Here is a 20,836-nt window from a genome sequence, read left to right on the forward strand (position 1 = left end):
AATAAAAGTTATTAACATAACATAACATAACAATTGATTTTCAGTAACATGTCGAGTAATTTGTTCATACACCAATGCAATCAATTCACCTGTACTCAACATAGTATTCATTCATCACATTTCATATGAATTCATTTCTCTCCCCTATCTGATTAAATAAATGTTTTGACTATCTGATCTGTAAAACGTATACCACAATGTTTACTATGACCCACAGTACCTCTGCTATTACTTTTCTAGATATTAAACTCTGTGTCAAAGGAAACAAAATTTTGCATGCTAGTAGCTCATGCCTAAAGTCGCAAATCAAAGCTATACCAAACAGGGAAATGATTAGGGCAAGAAGCAATTTTAGTGAAGATGAGGAGTTACACAAAAACTTTAATGATATGGAAAATAGATTTGCACTATAAGGCTATGACTGTGATACAATCAATGCAACTATGAAAAGGGTTGCGACTGTAGATAGGGACTCAACTCTCTACACAAGGAGGTAAAAAAATAATTAAAAAGGGATGTGATACTACTAGACTTACTATAACATATGGCACAGATGAGGGCAAACTAAGCCGTATCCTTAACAGATATTGGGGACTACTAATGACAGACAGGACTAGAGGTAATTGGGCCACTAAACACCCAAGTGTCATCTTTCATAGAGCTACCACTTTTATAAAAATTGACACCCGAGTTCCACTAAGACATCAACACATTGGCTGTGCCAACAAATGAATCGATTTCATAAGTGTGGCAATTGCAGTGTGTACAGATTTGCACTACATAAAATTATGGAATTTCAGTAAAACACCAAGACCAAATAATACATCAAGATACATAAGTCATATCATACAAGTCAAGTCAAAGAAGGCTATATTCGATTGAGTAAACAAACAATCATAAAAGCTCAAAGTTTAAAAACATTCTTACAATTCATACAAACATAGTTCAGATAAGAATTACATTATTGATTAAATACATACAGTTAAAAAAGGTATTAAATTTAAGAAGCCTTCATACAATAGGTTTAAAAAAGAGGTCCGTAAGTTTTTTTAAAACAATTAAGTACACCTTTGTTTCCTTAAGCTCAAAACCTTTTTCAGAAAGATTGTTATACTGAAAGCACTATGCTCATTATCTAGATATTGAAGAGCCAATAAAGCAGGACGGCATTGACGTAACCCACAGTGATTCAGGATAGGTACAACGAGGAAGCTCCTGGGTGCAGAGTAAAACCTACAGAAAATAGTAATGTGGATTGTGGGGAAGTGTTATCATAGGGACATAGTTGGAGGTTTTGAGACCAGTCATTCCTTGTGGGAAAAGTAACTAGTCTGTGAAAGACCCCCAACCTAAAGCGAGTTAATAAGAATCTGTCATGGGCACTAGGTACAAAGCTTAGGGAGGGTTGAATATTAAAAGTAGTTAAAACCATCTGATTGTGCAGGACTGTGGGTTTTAAAATCTCAGATGACATTCTAATAGTATCGAGATGGAGAATGCCCTCATGCCTTAATTCCTTCCTTGTTATTGCCCTGATTGTGATAGGATTGATAAAATAGCATAAATGGACGAGATCTTTTAAGAAATTATAAACATATTTTAGCCATGGAATCTTCATTACACCTTCCAATTTTAAGATATCAGTAATGATATCTCTATTCAATTTGGCCTCTACTTTTGTCCAGAGCCTGTGCCATAATAGGACAGGCTCGAGCCTAATTAGATCTGAGATAAAAGGTAGTCCTAACTCAGCATGGCAGATGCATGCTGAGGTACTACTCAGGACCGATAAGATGTATCTTAGGAAGGAATTCTCTACTCTCTGAATTGGTAGCGGATCCGCAAACCCCCAAACCCCGCTATCATACACTGCAGCTGAAACACACTTAGCCTTGTAAATTTTAAAAAGCTCCTCTGGGGGTTGTTTGCTTAATTTTTTCGCAAAGGTAGTAAAAGCGGAGGTAGTGCGTAAAAGTACCAGTTTGTTTGCTGCAGTTGCTTGTACCCAAGTATCATTGTGTGCAAAGAGAATGCCCAAATATGAGAAGTTCTTTGTGACCCCAATCTTTTGTCCTGCCACATACATGTCTTTATATTTCTTCATGTTTCTTTCTTGAAGATGAGGAGTTACACAAAACTTTAAAGATATGGAAAATAGATTTGCACCATAAGGTTATAACAGTGATACAATCAATGCAACTATGAAAAGGGTTGCGACTGTAGATAGGGACTCAACTCTCTAAACAAGGAGGTAAAAAAATAATTAAAAAGAGATGTGATACCACTAGACTTACTATAACATATGGCACAGATGTGGGCAAACTTAGCCGTATCCTTAACAGATATTGGGGACTACTAATGACAGGCAGGACTAGAGGTAATTGGGCCACTAAACACCCAAGTGTCATCTTTCACAGAGCTACCACTTTTATAAAAATTGACACCCGGGTTCCACTAAGACATCAACACACTGGCTGTGCCAACAAATGAATCAGTTTCATAAGTGTGGCAATTGCAGTGTGTACAGATTCGCACTACATAAAATAATGGAATTTCAGTAAAATACCAAGACCAAATAATACATCAAGATACATAAGTCATATCAGACAAAATTTGTGGTTTATGTATTTATTTGCAAATGTGTCAAAATCGATGTTGGTAGCAATATACTGTCATTAAGAAAACACATTTCTAAACACAGAGCGATCCAGAACAACAATCAGCCTTATCAGGTTGCATTTACATACTACTTTCCATGTGAACAGCACTGATTATGATGTTAAAGTTCACGGGATACACCATGTCTCTCTTGATCTCAGAAATGGTAATAGAGAACAATGCCTTTGCATTTGCAGTGCTCAAGCTCTATGACTACTCAAGTTGAAGGTAAGGAAACATGCGATTAATATAGATCATTAATAACTGTATTTTTTGAATGATTTAGACTATTACACACTACAATATATTAGTTGTAGTTGTAATATGACACCACAATCACATAAAGTCATACACAGAATGTCTGTTCCATTTGACATCTGCCAATTCTGTAACTTCTCCACTGCATGTGTTCATCACATGTAACTTTGGATTGACTTTAACTGGTTGGCGCTTTAATTTACGACTCAATAGGCTGAGATTACAACATAAATATTATTAATAATAACTGCACACTTTTCATGACCGTATGCTGCGAAACAATTTATATACACTGTTATTTTATGAATTTCACTGTAGTAAATGTTCTTTTATTTACTTAATTACATTAAATTTAAGAAGGTATCAATATATGACTATATTTTAGCTACACCTATAATTTCAATGGTAGCCTACTTGCTTGTTTAATGTGTAACTTTTCGGGTTTCACACACAGACATTTCATGGTCTTTACCGTACCACAAACTATTTTACACCACCTCTTTTCCACTTTTCTCATGAACGATAACCCACCCACCATTTCCTAATGGGTTGCAATTCCCTATCACATATATATGGGGAACTCCTACATTTTCTCTGATACAATATTTACGATATTTACACTACATTTTCTATAGTATACCATTTTTCTCTCACTTAACATACAAGTCACAGACCATCATCATTATCCGAAAGGGTTGCGCTTTCATTTTCCTCATGTTTAGAGAACTTTTAAAGGGATCACTGATACATCTGAACAACATTGGCATTCACAGTAGATACTATTACTAACACCATTTTCTCATATAGTGAACCAGAACAGCCCACTAGATAGTCTCCCATCTTATTCAAATATTAATTTTGTCTTTTATTAAACTCCTCTACTGAACAAACTTTTATATTGGACTCCCTTAATTGAAGTTTGTGCTTTACCTTCTTATTTCCATTCTTAATTGGGCTAGTGTAGCATAGCTTCTCATATTTCAAAATGGCGAATCGTTCTACGCCATCTACTAATAGGGACATCACATCATGCCCGTCAACTATGTCTACTAGTAGTACAATATGAACAAATGGTAGCACCCATGCAAGAAGCTGACGCCACAAACACAAGAAAAGAAATGCAACCACAAGATACTATCCCCATGTATGTTTTACTTTGGTTGTCTGGTCTTAGAATTGTCATTATCCAATTAGATTTTCTCTTTTGTCACCAAGATGCATACCAGAGAGTCATTCTAACAACATAAGTGACTCCAAACAATTTACAGAAACATTTGTCACTTATTGTTGGGTCATGCCACACTTTCTTGAATTGTGTTCCTCTAAAGGTTAGGTGCTATGATTTTTCTACTCCCCAACCACCCCGGCCACCAACGTGGGAGTACAACCTTGTTTTACAATTTGTTTTAATCTTTATTTGCTTATATTTGTGATTATTAATCTGCACCAATAGGTTAGTGACCACTCCCCTCCATTGGCTAGTCACACTGACATTTGAGTCTTGGCTTTCCATCACCAGTGCTATTTAATACTACCGAAAGGATGCACGTCATTTATGTCAAGCATACACCATTTCCATCACTGGTGCCTATTAATACTTACAAAATTATTCACTTTATTAATGGCAAAAATAGAACATTTATTTACACTTAATACATACCACATCACAGTTCCTGTGTTTGAAAGTCAATGTGGCAGCAGTTCTGATTATCTCACACCTAACGCCTAGTTGTAGGTATCTTACCTAGGGTACTATCTATAGAACATCTATCAATCTAAGGCCCCCACTTGATATTAGTACTTGTTTACATACAACACAAACTCTTAGGCTTCTTATACTAAAAAGATATATTTGTGACTGATTATATGTTTTGGATCATATTGTGAACATCTATACCTATTATGTTCTACTGACATAATATTTCAGATCACGATACTCTGGAGACCTATTATTATAATTCATAAGGAAAACAAGCATTTGCCATAACAGGTATTCTACAAATATTTAAACTAGAAGCTCTCAGAATCTGGATTTCTTGACTCTGATATCTAGTATTATACTTAACTTTCTTTTCCAGGAGTTACTTCTTTCCCTGATAACCAATTATTTGTGCACTATAGTACAACTGTGCAAGTATATACACAGAAATAGATAAATCTTACAGTTATTTACTTGTATGAGGATGATACCAGGGCCAGCTTTAGGACGGTGCGACTGGTGCAGCCGTACTGGTCAGTAACCTCAGGGGAGGGACACTGACCTCAGGGAGCGGTACTGTGTTTAGCAATAACTTATGATTTAAAAGCACCTGCTGCAGAGTTCTTTATGCATTCAGCGTTCAGGCAGCAATAAAAATGTCGACATAACTCTTGGGATTAATGTTCCTACCGAAGTGATCCGAGTTTTGTCTAGTAGCAGGTATGGCTCCTTATAAACTAGGGCAGAGAGTTAATATGCCTGCTGCAAAGAATAGAGCTAAATGTTGTGTGAGTAGCTGAATGGATTAGTAAAGATAGCCTTTACCAGTGCTTTAAAATAAACGAAATGTATGTGTGAGAGAGGGGATATGGAGAGGTGAGGGGCACTTGTGCTGGGTGGGAGTGAGTGAGGGAATCCAAGGAGGAAGTCATAGGGGGGCACTCCAAAAAAGATTGCCGCACTGAGCGCCACCAGTAGTACAGTACAATAGTAAAAAACGTATCTGGGCAAATTTAAAGAATTAGTTTTTCATGGATGTTAATATAAGGAACTGACTTTCATTATCTCTGCCTTGTATTTTTTAGGGCTTAGGCTTAGCTTGCTTATGCTACTGAGGAATAAGTGTGATGCCAATTCATCCTACTGCTTTGCAATGTATTTCTTTGAAGCATAAAATATTCGGATTACTATCGAGCTGTTAAGCAAACACCGAAATAGACTAAAGTGTTAAAAAGGGAAATGCTATCCAGAAGGTTAGTGACCCAAATATTCAAAAGTGGTCTCATTCATTTTTATATTAGACCTCATTTGAAGTTTAGCTTATTAAATTGATGTGTTAAATTGATTGAATTTACTTGAATGAGACATGATTTAATTACCAATGAGGAAACATATATATGCAGGGTGGTAGAGTAGGCCTGATATTTAATATGACAGTGTGGACCTACCAGGGGAGGGAGAGGATATACAATCAGAAATGTGATTAGAGAAGAACAGGAAGTCGGTGGTAAGGTTGATGGCATGAGAGGGGCTGGAAACCTGATGTGTCAGACCCAGAGTGGTACAAGCATTTAGCAGCTTTTCAGTTGCTGAAGATGTTGGTAGTTTGGCCCAGATATCAAAGTCTCCAAATAACAATAATTTTGACTATGTTAATATGAATGGTTCAGAAAGAACATTAACAAACCGAGGGTCATTCCTTTGTGGACTATTAATTTAGCCAGATGTAATTGAAGTGTTTGAACTAGATGACAAAGAACAAAACAGGTATTAGTAAAGTCATTAAAAGAATATTAGCAAAATATATATTTTGATGGTAAATAATGGACATCCTACCTCACCCATGCAGTCTTTATGATTTACATGGTGAATTTTATAGTTCATTAGAAGGCAAAGAGTAATATCACATGCTGAACTGTCAGGATTCAGTGAGGGCGACTAGATGAAGATGGTGTCTGTTTATATCATCAAAGGCCCTATGGACTATGCAAAGGTAAAGACAGTACATTGAACAATGTTGTCATTAACAAATGTATAGAAAATAAGTCCATTGCTGCAGTCGGGATGGACACAGAAGGACTTGCCTTTGGCACACCATTGAACCAGTAACTCACAGAGTCCCATTAAATAACGCTAGGGGGAACCACTTAATGCCTTCACCTGAATCGCTTGAGTACTGCCTTAGATGGCAAGGAAGTCCAAGCCGTGGTGGAGAGCAGGAGCCAAACTGAGTCAGGATCGCTATTACATCCCCGTGACGAAGGATGAGGGGTTAACCAGCAACAATTAAAATTGCAGCTTTAACAAGTACCATTTTTATTAAAAAGCACATACATAAATAAAATACAAATAAAAACAACTTGCGAGCAAAATATCCTAACCAGTGTGTACAAAATAGCACCATTAGTGTGGGGCCAGACGGAGTCAGCCCCGCTACTTACATCCACCAGGGGAGGCACATTCTAAGAATTGCTGGAACCCACATGGGCGAGATTACCCTAGCACTTAAGGATAGGTCTGTGCACTGCTGAATAGCTACTTTTGGTTGTTTTTACTATTAATTGTGGGGCAAGATTTGTGGAAGGTGCTGCATTTAAACTGTTTGACAGGGAAGGGGAACAAATATATCTAATGCTTAAAAGTGATCTGTGGAATTATACTGAGAAAAGAAAAGTCAGTCTCCTTGTGTGTTCATGATGTACTTGTATATAAGAATTAACTTACAACTTTGACAACAAACATTTTTTTCTTATCACATTTACAGCTTAAAGCATCAAAACCAAGAAATTTCGGCCACAGTCACAGCCAGAGTCTGTATGATTTGCAACTTTACCATCAAAGACACTCACCTCTAAATGTTACTCTATCTTCAGACAATTCACAGAGCTACACCTTTGGTTGAGCCATGGAGGATAAGATACCGATACGCAACAGGGGTTCCAAGTACAGAAATATTAGAAACAATTGTCAGCGTTTCGACCCAGGAGAAAATGAACGTGTCATCATAAGGACAAAGAAAATTAAATGAACATGGACATAATGTATCACTTCAAAGGACTTAAGCAAAGCCTGTATAGTTTGGGCCTGGGGCAAATTGGTTCTGGAAATAACCCCATTATGGCTGTATGAATGAGCTATTCAGGAGCGTCCCCGTCAATCGGAAGACCACTAAAGATTGCCTTTTTTCAGTCTTCAGCAGCAACACCTCTGACGATTGAAATCGATTGATGCCTTTTGAAATTAAATTATTGCATTTGTTGAAAAGTTTAATTCGATATTTAATTGTCATTTTACCCTTTTTTACACACTGTGTACTATTTAACTTGTATTCGCTGTGTGATCACTTGAGCACTTTTTCACTACAATATTATATTGTGTCTATTCTGTTGCTGAGTGATGTCAATATAACATGTTCCATTGAAAACTAATAAGGGGGCTCGTCTTGTTAATGTCTGGTCCATGATTGTTTAAGTGACTCTTGTTCATTGACTGATGCTTTGACTAGTATTGTTTCCATACTTCCCAGCTTGGACTCCCTGTTGTGCATCTGTATAGAACTGGTCCTGGTTCCAGGTGCCGTTTGAGCCTTCACTTTGTATTTAATGGAAGACAAGGTGGCAGATAACAGCTGCAGCTACTCCACAGCAGCCTGCAAAACAAAGTTTGGCCAGTATAGGAAGGGATCCATGAACTGCCTCTCTATGGGCCTTTAAGGGAAGATCATCTGCTGGAGTATGTTGTCTAGTGTAGTGTCCATCGGTCATGAATACCTCCAGGTATTAAAGCATGAGGAAATCCATGCTGGCACCTTCCTTTTGTTTAGCTCAAATAATTTTCTGCTGTTGCTGGTAACTGTGTTGCCTTATTTCCTGTCATCAACACGCAGGAGAAACTTTCTCAACAATTTTTGAAAAGAAGAATGAAGACACTCGATAATGAGATTAATTTTGGTTGCTTTGTACATGGACAATGTCTCCAAAATATGCAAATATTAAACATTAGGGCACGCAGCTGGTTTAGTGCTTATAAACAAGTATTATTCATGAATATTGCTTAACAAAGCATAGAAGTAAGAATTGAATTCTATGATGACCTCAGTGATGAAACTATACCATATCTCTCGCACTGAGCTTATATGTAGTGCGTGCAAATAACAAATGCCTTCGGCGTGATTCTCATAAAAATGCAACCTGAAAGGCAAGGTAAAGCTCTGCAATCAAGTATTGGAGAGGTTTTGCACGTATTCGGGGCTACGGCTCAATAAGCACAAATCCCTGTGCTTCCTTATGGTTCGGCTGTGAAGGAAGTGACCCGATTAGGGCCACCCGGGTCACTCGCGACTCCCTCTCAGCCTTCCAAACAAATCAAGAGTCGATCAGACAGTAGCGAATACAAACCAAAGTTATTTATTAGTCATACACTCGAGCGGAGTCCAGTCTGATCAGCCTCCTTGGATTGCTGCAGAGGGACTAATCCCCACCAACATGCTAATACATGATATACATTTCCAATACCTCTAAGGACACGCCTAGACTGGAATTTTCCATTTAGTAGCTGGTGAATAAAGGAGACACAGAAGGATGAGTTGCAATCCTAAGACCTGGTACATGCTATCTCAGTTCCAAGGTTACTCTGCCCGTGCCCGCCACTCCAAGGGTGGTAGCAGGCCTATCTAACGGGAAAGGTATGCAATGACACAAAAGTCATTAGTGCAGCAGAGCTCAACCTTGAAGAAACAGAAAAAATATTGAGGCTGCTTTCTGCTGAGGCAAACAGAATGCGACAGAAGTTTAGTTTCGATCACGGTATAAAATAGCTGCTGAATACAAAATGGTGCCGCAAATGCTAACTTAAATAGTACAATGCAACAGGAAATTGACCTAAAACAATTTTCATTCCAAAAGCTGGCCAGCCTCCCTCGGGACCAACTCCCACTGCTGAGACAACTTTGGTGGACAGAGCATTTCAGATACCTGTGCATACAGGTGGCATCTGAGGATGTACAAATACTGCAATATAATGTCTACAAAACGATTGACGATTTGAAGCGCTCAGTTAGTTTCTGGAGTTCCCTCCCTCATTCCTTAATGGGCAGACTGGCAGTGGCCAAGATGGTGGCGCTACCCCGCTAACTATATACATGTTGCAAAACGCGTTGTGTCCCATTCCTTGGCGGATATTCAGGTCATTGGACTCTATATTAATTGATGTTTACTGGGCTGGCCGTCGTAGCAGAGTGGCGCTTGCTACACTGAACCGCCGATTCGAGGATTGCGGGCTTGGCGGCACTACGGATGGACCTTTATTACTACGCAGCACAGTTACAGCATGCCTCTCATTGGCTTGACCGAGTCCCGTCTGCCAGTCTGTCGTCGTTGCTAATGGAGGAGGTGGGAGTCTCAGACACAGTGTCATACGTTGTGAGGCAGACCATGCGCAAACTCAGAGGTTTCAGGAGTTGTGTTTGTTGAAGCAAAACTACATTTTAACAGTAGCTTTTTGTGAATTAGTTTTTTTTACTTATATACAAGACTCATCCTACATTTACCCATTCCATGCTGCAATAGCCTCTGGTCATACAAAGCCAGCAGTGGCTGCAAGGCATGGTGTAGGGTCAGGCTCTGCAGCAAAATACCCATACCAGGATTTTAATTCAACCGTATAATTGATTGTTTTACCTTTTAAAAAAAAATCTCTCATGTCATGAGAGCCACAGATCACAGTCTATGTCAAACATCATGACTTTACCAGTGCACATTTGTTATTTTTTATCCTTATTTTCTATGACTCTGAGTGCCCGCTAGCAATCCCCTGAGGTCGGGCATCTATCTCAGAGCCGTTTCCTTTTCCATAGCATTGAAACTGCGAATTTAAGCACAATCCTAATTTTTAAGATGAGTAATAGATTCCCTTCATTAGCCAATGAAATCTTAAATATTTCAGAAAATATAGAAAGGAGTTTCTTTCAAGCCCACCCGGCGCCTTTTTGAACTCAGATATCGCAAAAGCTACTGTACAGGTTTACACCCAGCAACGAGTAAAGCTGCATATTGTGAACAAGTTTGATATAAATACGTTCTGCATTCCTTGCTGATGCGGGGAGCAAAATAGCAACATTTCCTCTGGGAGCTTAATTGGAAAACTCAATTTTTGAGAACTTCCTCTATCTATCTGTCTATCTATCTGTCTATCTTCACTGAAAAAAATTAGATATAAAGTGAGGTTATTATTAGGTATTGTGATAATATCTTACTTTGCATTAAAAACACTACAAATTCTCTGAAAAAAACAAAGGTTAAAGCAACGTTATATTTAGGTGAAAATGTCAATTTAAATGTAATGTTTTTAATTTTTAAAAAACCAATGAAGTTAAACAACTATTTCAAGTAACTCAAAGGCCGTGTGCGGCGGTAGGGTTGGCTGCAAGGCCTGGCCTGCGGCCAGGTCCTGTACTCAACCCCCCCGGCCAGCCATTGCCCCCGCCATGCACGTCCTTCACTTGTTTGCAGCAACTCATCTCAGACACATAAGCCTCGCCCTCCTCTTTTTTAAGAATACTGCAAGTCTCCTATAGTAACCTACTCTTAACTATAACTTCATAGTGTCACTTTATCTGCATGTCGGGGTCTGACTGGGAAAAAATAAGACCCAGGCACCGAAATAAAAGTGTCATACATTAGCATACCAGATAGCTAAAAAAGTGCAAATCAGGGCAGTTTTGAACTTGTGAAGACTCGCTGTATGAGTATTGCAAGGTATAGGAGACTGAACACATTTGTGTATGCTGCAAGCAATGCTTGTTTTAATATCAGAGAAATCAACAATAAAAAACAGCCCAATTGGCCATAAAACAGGCCAACAAACTGCTGGGGGGAAAAATGGCACACACACTAATATGTGAGACCAGCCCGCCGGGCACTGCCTGATTGCCCTATAGGCCATGCCAAAACTGCTGTTGTGGTGTAATACATTTCGATGTTTCAAGAAGATAATGCTTTTTCAGTGGCAAGAGTCTCATGAGTCACCACGGGAGGAGGAGGAGGTAGTGGTGGTGGTGGTCTGATTTATACCCTCATATTATTCAATTGCTTCTGCCCACATATCCAAGTACAGGTGTGATGCAGGTAGGTCATGCGATTTATTCTGGCTCTCAAATCCTGCAGATGAACATTCCACAAACCATGGCAATTGCACAAAAAAATGACCCACACCTGCAAGTAGCTTTCTTGAAGAGATGTGTTTCTGATTGGGTTCAAATTCAAGACTGGGTGACCTGAAAGAGCCTTGAGGAACAAATGAACAATTCTGATGAACACATCTCATGGACTAGTATGATGTGCCTTGTATAATAACAGTTAGAACATGGTACAATGGTCTCGGGGGACCGAGTAAAAAATATTGTATGTAGAAATCTAAAACCTATCTGAACTAATCAACATATAAAAACTTGGGGGAGGCTGTGGTGGCTGCCCCCCCGGAGTTCCCCCGCATAAGCAGTAGTGCCGGTAGATGGTGGTGGGTCATTGTGGCCGAGGGTATGGGTCTGACTCCTGGTTATGGGATGTGTGATGTTTCATGTGGATGTGTCTGTTGTCTGATGGGGGTGATTGCTGTGGGGCTGACCCCCCGCGGGCCCACCCCCCCACACAAATTGGAGGGGAATCTTGCCTATCCATTTGGTTCCCCCCTTTCGGGCTGCGTGGACCGGCCTCTTCCCTTACCGGGGGCTGGGGGGGGGATTGGCCTCTGCGCTGGCCCGCCCTTCCCCTTCCTCCTTCCTGCTTCCCCCTCCCCCGGGATATGCTGTGAGTCCCCCCCCAGACTAAGATTGTTCTCTTTGTGGCATAGTTGGGTATGGAGGGTGGGTTCCGGGTGGGAGGTGGGGTAATGGGTCAGTTGAGCGGACAACGTTCCCCTTGGGCACAATAGGTCGGAGGCTAGGAATGTAATGCTCAACACTGTGATAAACTGGTGGCCTCCTTAGTTGTATTGCGACATTCTTGATAAGCTTCGTAGACAACGCCACGATTGGCACAGATGGCGCACAATGCCTGCACTGTATCCTGAGCTCTCTGTATAACTAAAATGCTCAATGTAATGTGTACTATGATGTACCCACTTGAAAATCCCAATGAAGTTGTTTTAAAAAAAATCAACATATGAAAACTTTTAAATTCATATATCTTAGTATTTAGACAATTGGTTAACAATAGTGCAGATGGTGCAGTTCTCAAACAGGGTGAGTATATACAAGTATAATCCGGGATAGAGCAGTTAACAGTCTTGAAGTGCTTGCCTTTTGAATCAGGCATATCAGTATGAACTGTTCATCCTTTTAGCCATATCACCCATACTATGGCAGTAGAGATTTGGAAATGGCGAAATTGTTTGACGCTGGCCTAACTGTACCCTGTCTGCATAGCTCCTACTGCGAGGGATTTATATAGACTACATTCCCAGAAATGTCTGAGCCTACGCAAACAATCATAATGCTGCTTGCTCTATCAAAGTACATAAAACTGTTTTTATATTTGTAAGGTATTAGACCTAGCATCTTTTGGCGTGTTTCCCCTGTCTTTATGCTTTCTGACCTCCTGGTTTAGACTCTGTTTTTGCTGGTTTAGTGTCCCGTCACACTTTCTCACTGCTGTCTAGTGTTAAAGTGCAAGTGCTCCTATTGTAAATTGTATTATGGGTTGGTGTTTCCATGATTGGCATATTTGATTTACTGGTAAGTCCCTAGTAAAGTGCCAGGGCTTGTAAATCAAAGGCTACTAGTGAGCCTGCAACACTGATTGTGCCACCCACAGAAGTATCCCTGTAAAGGTATCTCAGACTAGCCACTGCAGTGTCTATGTATAGTTTTTACTACCATGTCGACCTGGCACATGGTGCCACTTGCCAAGCCCTAACCTTCCCCTTTATTACATATAGGTCACCCCTAACGTAGGCCCAAGGTACCCCTATTAGGCAGGGGGCAGTGCATTTGAAAGGTAGGACATGTACTGGTGTGTGTGACATGTCCTGAAAGTGAAATACAGTATAATTCGTTGTTCACTATTGAAAGGCTGTCTGTCCCATTGAATAAAATGTGGAATAGTTGGTAACATTTTACGAGTATATCTTCCTATTGGGACAAGATGGAGAAATGGAGTTTAGTATGCCTGAACTCAGAATGTAGAAAGGAATCTTTTAGTAAAGATGATTTTTATGTTCTGTGTTTGAAAATACCACTTTTAGAAAGTAGGTATTTTCTTGCTTAGCCATTCTGTGTGCACTGGGGGACGGGGGTCGAGGTGTGTCCTGCCTTTCTTGGATGAGGCAGGGCTGGGCTGAATAGACCTGGGCCGCATTTGGAGTGGTGGGCGGAGATTTCCATGCACCCGAATGAGCCTACTATGCCTTAGACAATGCTGTCTCTTCCTCCTGCTGGGAAGCTGGGCCAGAGAGGAGCAAACTGGTTTGGAGTGAGCACAGACACTCTCTGCCTAAGAGAACAAAGTAAAACTGCGTATAAATATTGGGGCCCAGACCCCAGAACTTTAGAACTCACTGGGATCAAGGAACCTGCCAAGGAGAAGAGCTGGAAGAGCTGCCAGGATGAGTACTGCCCCTTTGCTGTGTTGTAGCTTTGCTGGGTTGGGCTGCAGATGCTGCTTCAGCCTTGGGCAGTAAAAGGACTGGACTGAACTTTCTTCCCTTGTTGCTGAGTATCTCCAAGGGTTTGAAATAGAGCTTTCCCCCTGTTCAAGAAGTCTCAGAGACAGCAAAGACTTCACTTTCCTCTGGGTACCGCCTCTGGAACCTTGAGTTTCAGTAGCCACAGAGGGTGAAAGCAGCCAACACCATCACTGACACCGCTGCGGGCGCTGTATCCTGAAGGCACCACAGAGGGCACTGCCTCATTCCGCATTGCAGTCCTGCTCTCACAGACACCACTGGACAACCATCAGGAGTCGTTGTCTGGACCGTAACTTGAGGGCCCGCATGCCGCACCACTACGCTTCACATCGCCACAGCGAAGGTTGCCACGACCAGCCTGCAGCGAAGCAGTCGGCCGGAACCAAAAGGTACTGTTTGTGAGTCTGCTGACACTAACGCAGGTCTGCACCGCCGCGGTCGGCCGCAACTGTTGGATTCTGTTGTTTTCAGCAACCCGGCAGCCCCAGTCAGAGCTACCAGCTTCAATGAACTGCATTTTAAAGTTCTACTTGCAAAGTGCCTATTTTTGATTACTATATGTTGGTCTTTTATAGGTTTGGTCTTGTTTGCACAGAAAAATGTTGGTAATTTTTCTAAAACTAGTATGGTGTCCTTTTGTAGTGTTTTCACTGTTTTAGTGTTGGTTATGTACAAATGCTTTACACACTGCCTCTGAGATAAGCCTGACTGCTCATGCCAAGCTACCAAAGGGGGTGAGCAGGGGTAATTTCAGTAGTGTATCCCCCTTATCTTGACTAGAAGGAAGGGTCCCTATTTGGACAAAGGTGCAAACCATTGCAAACTAGAGACCCCCATTTAAAATCAGGTGTTACGAGCAGATTAACTATTGAAAACCCCACGGTTGGCGAGAAATGACAGATGCACTTAGATGAAGAGCTCACTGAAAGGGAATGGTAGCAGTGTGTGAAGATTGCATCAAGTAACGCACACTTTTAATTAACGTTCATATGACATACCTGACCACAGCCAAACTGAGTGCAATTTACCCAGGCAAGTCCTCTAGATGCCCCAGATGGAATGCTGAGGGAGTGGATATTATACATGTCACCTGGGAATGACCAATGATACAGGGGGTTCTGGGTAAAGGTTACTCGCAGACTTTGTGGATATGCGGGGGGCATGCGACTCCCATAATTAAACAGTATTAATAGGGGCACCAAAATAAATGAAAAATGGTTGCATGGGCGTAGAATTCTATGCGTTAGGAACATTATTGGCCAAGAGAAGAAATACTCACCATTGGTTGTGCTCAGGGCCGTGCCCAACTGCAGATCAAGATGGCCGCTTCTAGATGGGGCTCCTGCCACCCGTTGTTATAATACCCCAAAATATCTGCTTAAATCTTTGTATGCCATTAAAATTATAATTCAAAGGAGCTGCGCAGTACCATAATACAACCCGCGGGGGCACTGGGTGAACTAAGACAGGCCTGCAAGTTGAGAGCCAAGGGCTGAGAGTGCGCCGCCCGTCCTGGAGAGGCACTCGGGGGGGACTGTCAGGACCTTTTGTCTACAGCAGGCAGGTCTTGTTCTACATAGCTGGTCCTCCTGCTGAAAGTCCCGGCCATGTGCCAGAAAACACCACCATCACCTTGGTAAACACCCCGAGGGGCACTGGAAAGGCCGAAGAGAAGCACGGTAAACTGAAAGTGCTCGTGGCCTACCTTGAAATGCAGGGAATCCCTGTGGCCTGGCAAGATGGGGATGTGAAAATACGCATCCTGCAGGTCCAATGCTACTATCCAGTCTTTTTGTTCTAGGGCAGACAAGATCTGAGTTAGAGTCAGCATCTTTGAATTTCTCCTTCTTGAGGAAGAGATTGACGGTCCGAAGATCTAAAATGGGCCGCAACCCTTTGTTCTTCTTCAGAATCAGTAAGTAGCGGGAATTACAGCCACTGCCTACTTCTGAACCCGGGACCCTTTCTATAGCTTCTATGGCCAATAGAACTTTAACTTCCTCCTGAAGCAATATTAAATGATCCTCCGTCAGCCGTTCCTGATTTGGCAGAATGGGAGGAGGAAAAGAAAGGAAAGGAAGAGAACAGCCCTCCTGAATTATCTGCAAGACCTACTAGTCCGATGTTATGGACCTCCAGTGGGAGAGAGGATGAAGAATTTTCCCACCAACTGGAGTGGTTTGGTCTTGCAGAGTTGGTCTAGGAATGCTTGGAGCCTGCGACTGCTGAGGGCAGGGAGGCCAACGACTTCTGGCTTCCATTCCCAGGTCAGAATGAACGGCATACACGTCCCCGTGTGGCTTGGTAAGCCTGTACAGGACGGTGGCTGGGATGGGGCTGAAGTGGCTGGAAACCCCTTTCGTTACCATGAAAGGGGAAAAAGGTAGACTGGCTACGAGGAGGGGAAGAGAGGCCCAAGGATCTGCCCGTAGCTCAAGAGTCCTTGAAACTCACTAGGGCCGAATCTGCCTATTCCTCAAAAAGACGGGTTCCATCAAAGCGCATGTCCATCAGATTTGCCTGGACATCACCTGAGAAGCCAGTTGTCCTAAACTAGGCGTGGCGCCTCAAGGCCACTGTCGAGGAAATCGATCTGCCCAGCGAATCTGTCGTATCAAGGCCATACCTTGTGGTGGATTTCTCTGCATCTCTCCCATCCTTAACTGCCTAACAGAGCACAGCCCGGGCCTCCTCCGGGATTTGTGGCAGCACTAGCAAAACCGTCTCCCAAAGGGAGTGGGAGAAACGGCCCAATAAGCATTCGTTATTCACCAACCTTAATATGCCAGGCTGGAGGAAGAAAACATTTTCTTCCTCTTGTATTCCCTATCTGGAGGGGTGGGAGGGAACGTGCCATGTGACATAGAGGCCTGCACCACCAAACTTTCTGGGGTGGGATGTTGACTGAGGAACTTTGGGTTGTCCGGAGCTGGGCGGTGGTGGTGTGCAATTGTCCAATTCACAGGAGCCCCTATGCCTTGCTTGGACCACGTGCCTAGAAGGATATCAGTAAGTGCTTCATTAAAGAGCAAAAGGGGTTCTGAGGTGGAAGCCCCAGGCTGAAACACTTCAGTCAGGAGATTAGTCCTGACCTCCACTGGGGGCAGCTCCAGTCTAAGGACCTTGGCTGCCGTCTTGACCACCAAGGCATAAGATGCCACCTCCTACGTAACCACAGTTGGCGGAGAAGGAATGCCATCACCAAGATTCCCATACCAGTCCAATTGCTCTGCTTTATCATGCGTGTTTCCCAGAGGGTCTATAGACCCCTCCCATTTCTCTACCGAGCCTAATACATCCACAAAGTGTTCAGGCGACACCATAGAACCCCTGGGTTCAATCAACTTCAGAATCGGCGTCGAGCGTAGTTGTTCCAACTCCGTGTCTAGTGGATGAGGATGGGGATGGCACTGCCGATGGGCACCGGCAACGCAAAAGGCACCGACTTCAAGTCCTATGCTAGAGGAGGTTGCGGTGGCATGACCCGTATTGACTCAGATTCGATATTGGATCTCTGAGGTCCCACCGGTGCCGTGTCCATAGCAGATGGTGTCGAATCAGATAGGGCCGCTTCCATCCCTGCCGTGTCCAAAGGCTCACCAGAGGGGTTTGGCCACTCAAATAGGTGGTGCATGGCATCGTAGAACTCTTTAATCTGAGCAAGGGTTGCTCTGGCTCCAGGAAAACAAGGGAGGTGCGAAGTCGACCCTGGCTCCTGCTCCGTAGAATCGTGCCTAGAGCGTCCGTGCTCCTTACCTCCTTCGTCATTGGATGACAGTCGAATTAAAGATGAAGTCAGCTTAGACTTCTTCATCTTCTTCTTGTGCCTCCTCCCCGCGTGTCCTCATGACCTCGAGTGGGAGAAAGAGGACTTTGGGCTCTGAGAGCGGTCTTTGCGACCTCCTCTTCTTTTATCGGGTCCGGGACCTCCGCAGAGTTTCGCTTGACGGTGTCAGCTGTCGGGCCACAAGGAGCTTTAAAGCCCAGTCCCATAAGGTGTTAGGAGCCATGGCCCGACAGTCTGAGCACAACTTTGGATCATGGTCGCACTCGAGGCATACAAGGTGGAGATCCGTGACCAACATTGTGCGGGGACAGGCCTTGCATGGCTGAAACCCTGTCATCCTCGAAGACATCCTCGCACACGAGGGAACAAAATCTAGAAGTCAACAAACAGTTGAGAAAAAGCCTGTCAAAAAGCGACAGAGGGATAGCTCTTCCCGGATCTGCACTTAACTGGCGTGGAAAGAAAAGAACTGACGTCTGCGGGCTTGGGTGGTGCCTATATACATACTGCGACATCATAACGAACGCTAACAATCCCGACGACGTCACGCGAAGTCGAATGTAGCCACCCCATGGCGTGAGCAAGGGGTATTGCTTAGCAAAAGTTTCTGGATCCAGCCTGACACCTGGGAAATTCAAAGGAAAGGAATCTACAGCTAGAAGTCCCTATCAGATAGCGCTATTTTGGGCCTCATTGTATCAATCCCGGAGACAACTGATAAGGAGCTGGACTGCAACACAGTCGCTCTTGGGGTGGTAGACAGAAACCCGACTGGCCACATAGGCGCCTTCCATTGCACTCTGGTGGTTGGCAACAATTACTGAGCCCACCCCAACTGTGACTCTGCACATATGGTGAAACTCGAGAGGTGACTCTTTTGGAAGCTAGAGAGGGAGATGTCTCAGGCCAAGGGATCTCGTACTGCCCACCAGACAAAAATTGATACATATGCGCAGCCCAAGGCAGATACCTCTGCCTCAACATCTGATGGTCCCCGGCCTTTGTCAGGAATGACCCCAGAGGCTGAGGAGACCCCAACTCTACAGGACATTATGACAGCTATCCAGGGCATTAGAATGGTCCTGCAGGGCAAAATTGGCTCAGTAAGGACCAAGGTCACACAAATGTATGCCGATCTGCAGAATATGGGCATCCGAGTCAAGGAGGCGGAAGACTCTATAACTATGTTACAGACTGAAACGAAGACTTGAACAGGCCAAGTCAGGGTCCTGGAGGCTGGAGTGGGGGACTTTGAAGTATGGAGCAACAAAAAACACCCGCTCTACTGGTGTATTACTAATGAAAAATGTAACATATTATTGTGCCTCCGGTTAGATAATTCGGTAGTGTGAAGCAACAAAAAACACACCCACTCATCTGGTGTATTACTAAAAAATGTTACACATTATTGTGCCACCAGAAGGTATTGAACACAGTGAAGGATTCAGTATGTCAGTGAAAACCCCGTAACTTGAGTGTAGGGGCAATTCCGACAGTAAAAGGTATTATTGAAGACACTAAAAAAGTGGAAAAGACAGCAAAAGGTACATAGAAAAAATGACACATATTTAAAGACATTGAGGGGCAGATTTATAAGCACCTTGCGACACTTTTATGGTGCCGTTGCGTCACTTTTGTGACACAGCAGCGGCGTAAACAATGCACCACTATGCGACATATTTACGACATGACGCATCTAGTGAGATGCGTCAAGTTGTAAAGCCCTGCACTACATTATACCTGCGTCAGGTATAATTTATGCAGGGTGGGCGTTCCGTCGCAAGGAAGCCCCGTAAAAGTGACGCAGTGAAATCAACAAGATTTCACAGAGTCACTTTTACGTCCCCACTGCGTCAAAACCTTACGCCTGCTTGTAGCAGGCGTAAGGAGTGATGCAGCACAGCAAGCATAGGGCGCCCCTGAGCAGTGCTGGAGTTGTGTCGCGCTTGCGACACAACTCCAGCACTGCGTCACCTTTACGCCATCAGATGCGTCACGCATCTCTCTATCCTTGCGCCACGGTGCGCCGCATTGTAAATGCGGCGCATCCATGGTGGCGCAAGGGCTTTTAACCGTCACACAAAATAACTGCCGCATACCTGCTGATTTGCAGGGATGCGCCAGTTATTGTAAAACTGCCCCTATATGTGTAGGATATTATGACAAATGCAAAACTGTTACAAATGTACGATTTATAACATTGAAGATGATACGTATGGTGTTTACAAAGTTACATAACTGTTCCAACTAGACAATTTAAAGCACAAGGGTGGACACCACATTTTCAGATTCTTCTGCAGCCAGTGGTTCAGATAGTGAGGCTGATAGACCAAGCACAAGTACAGGTGCTTACCACCAGGAATATCCTTTCCAGGAACATCAGTAGAATTTTTGAGGGGTAGGCCAATGGCCAGAGTACAGGGGCAGGGGACGACCCTGGACCAGACCACGGGGACTGAGGGATCCCAGGTGGAGCCGAGGCAGATCCAGGGGCAGGAAGCAGTTCCAGTTCCCACCAGAATGCCAGAGAGAGATACAAACATGGAAGCAAGTCTACAGGTGATGAATTCACCAGATACCATGCCAAAAAAGCCAAGTCAATCTATCTGACTATAACTTGACAATGGAGGAGGAGCAGGTTCTATGTAAAGGTTTATCATTTGTACCTACCACACTGCCCAACATCCAAATGGAACTGCACCAATTTTTTAGGAAGGTTCGTTTAAAGCACTTCTTTAACACGATTCCTACAC

General features: G+C 43.0%; 1 protein-coding gene across 1 annotated transcript in view; it reads left to right on the forward strand.

Annotated features, from left to right (window-relative positions):
- Window positions 1–8,040, forward strand: part of FRMD1 (FERM domain containing 1) — a 574,048-nt gene extending 566,008 nt beyond the window's left edge. The window contains exon 12 of the mRNA XM_085611901.1: window positions 7,380–8,040. Within this exon, the coding sequence (XP_085468027.1) occupies window positions 7,380–7,384 (5 nt within the window). The 3' untranslated portion in view covers window positions 7,385–8,040. The remainder of the gene's footprint in view (window positions 1–7,379) is intronic.
- Window positions 8,041–20,836: the final 12,796 nt, after the last annotated feature.

Source organism: Triturus cristatus, chromosome 6 (assembly GCF_964204655.1).
Source record: "Triturus cristatus chromosome 6, aTriCri1.1, whole genome shotgun sequence".
Lineage (NCBI taxonomy): Eukaryota > Metazoa > Chordata > Amphibia > Caudata > Salamandridae > Triturus > Triturus cristatus.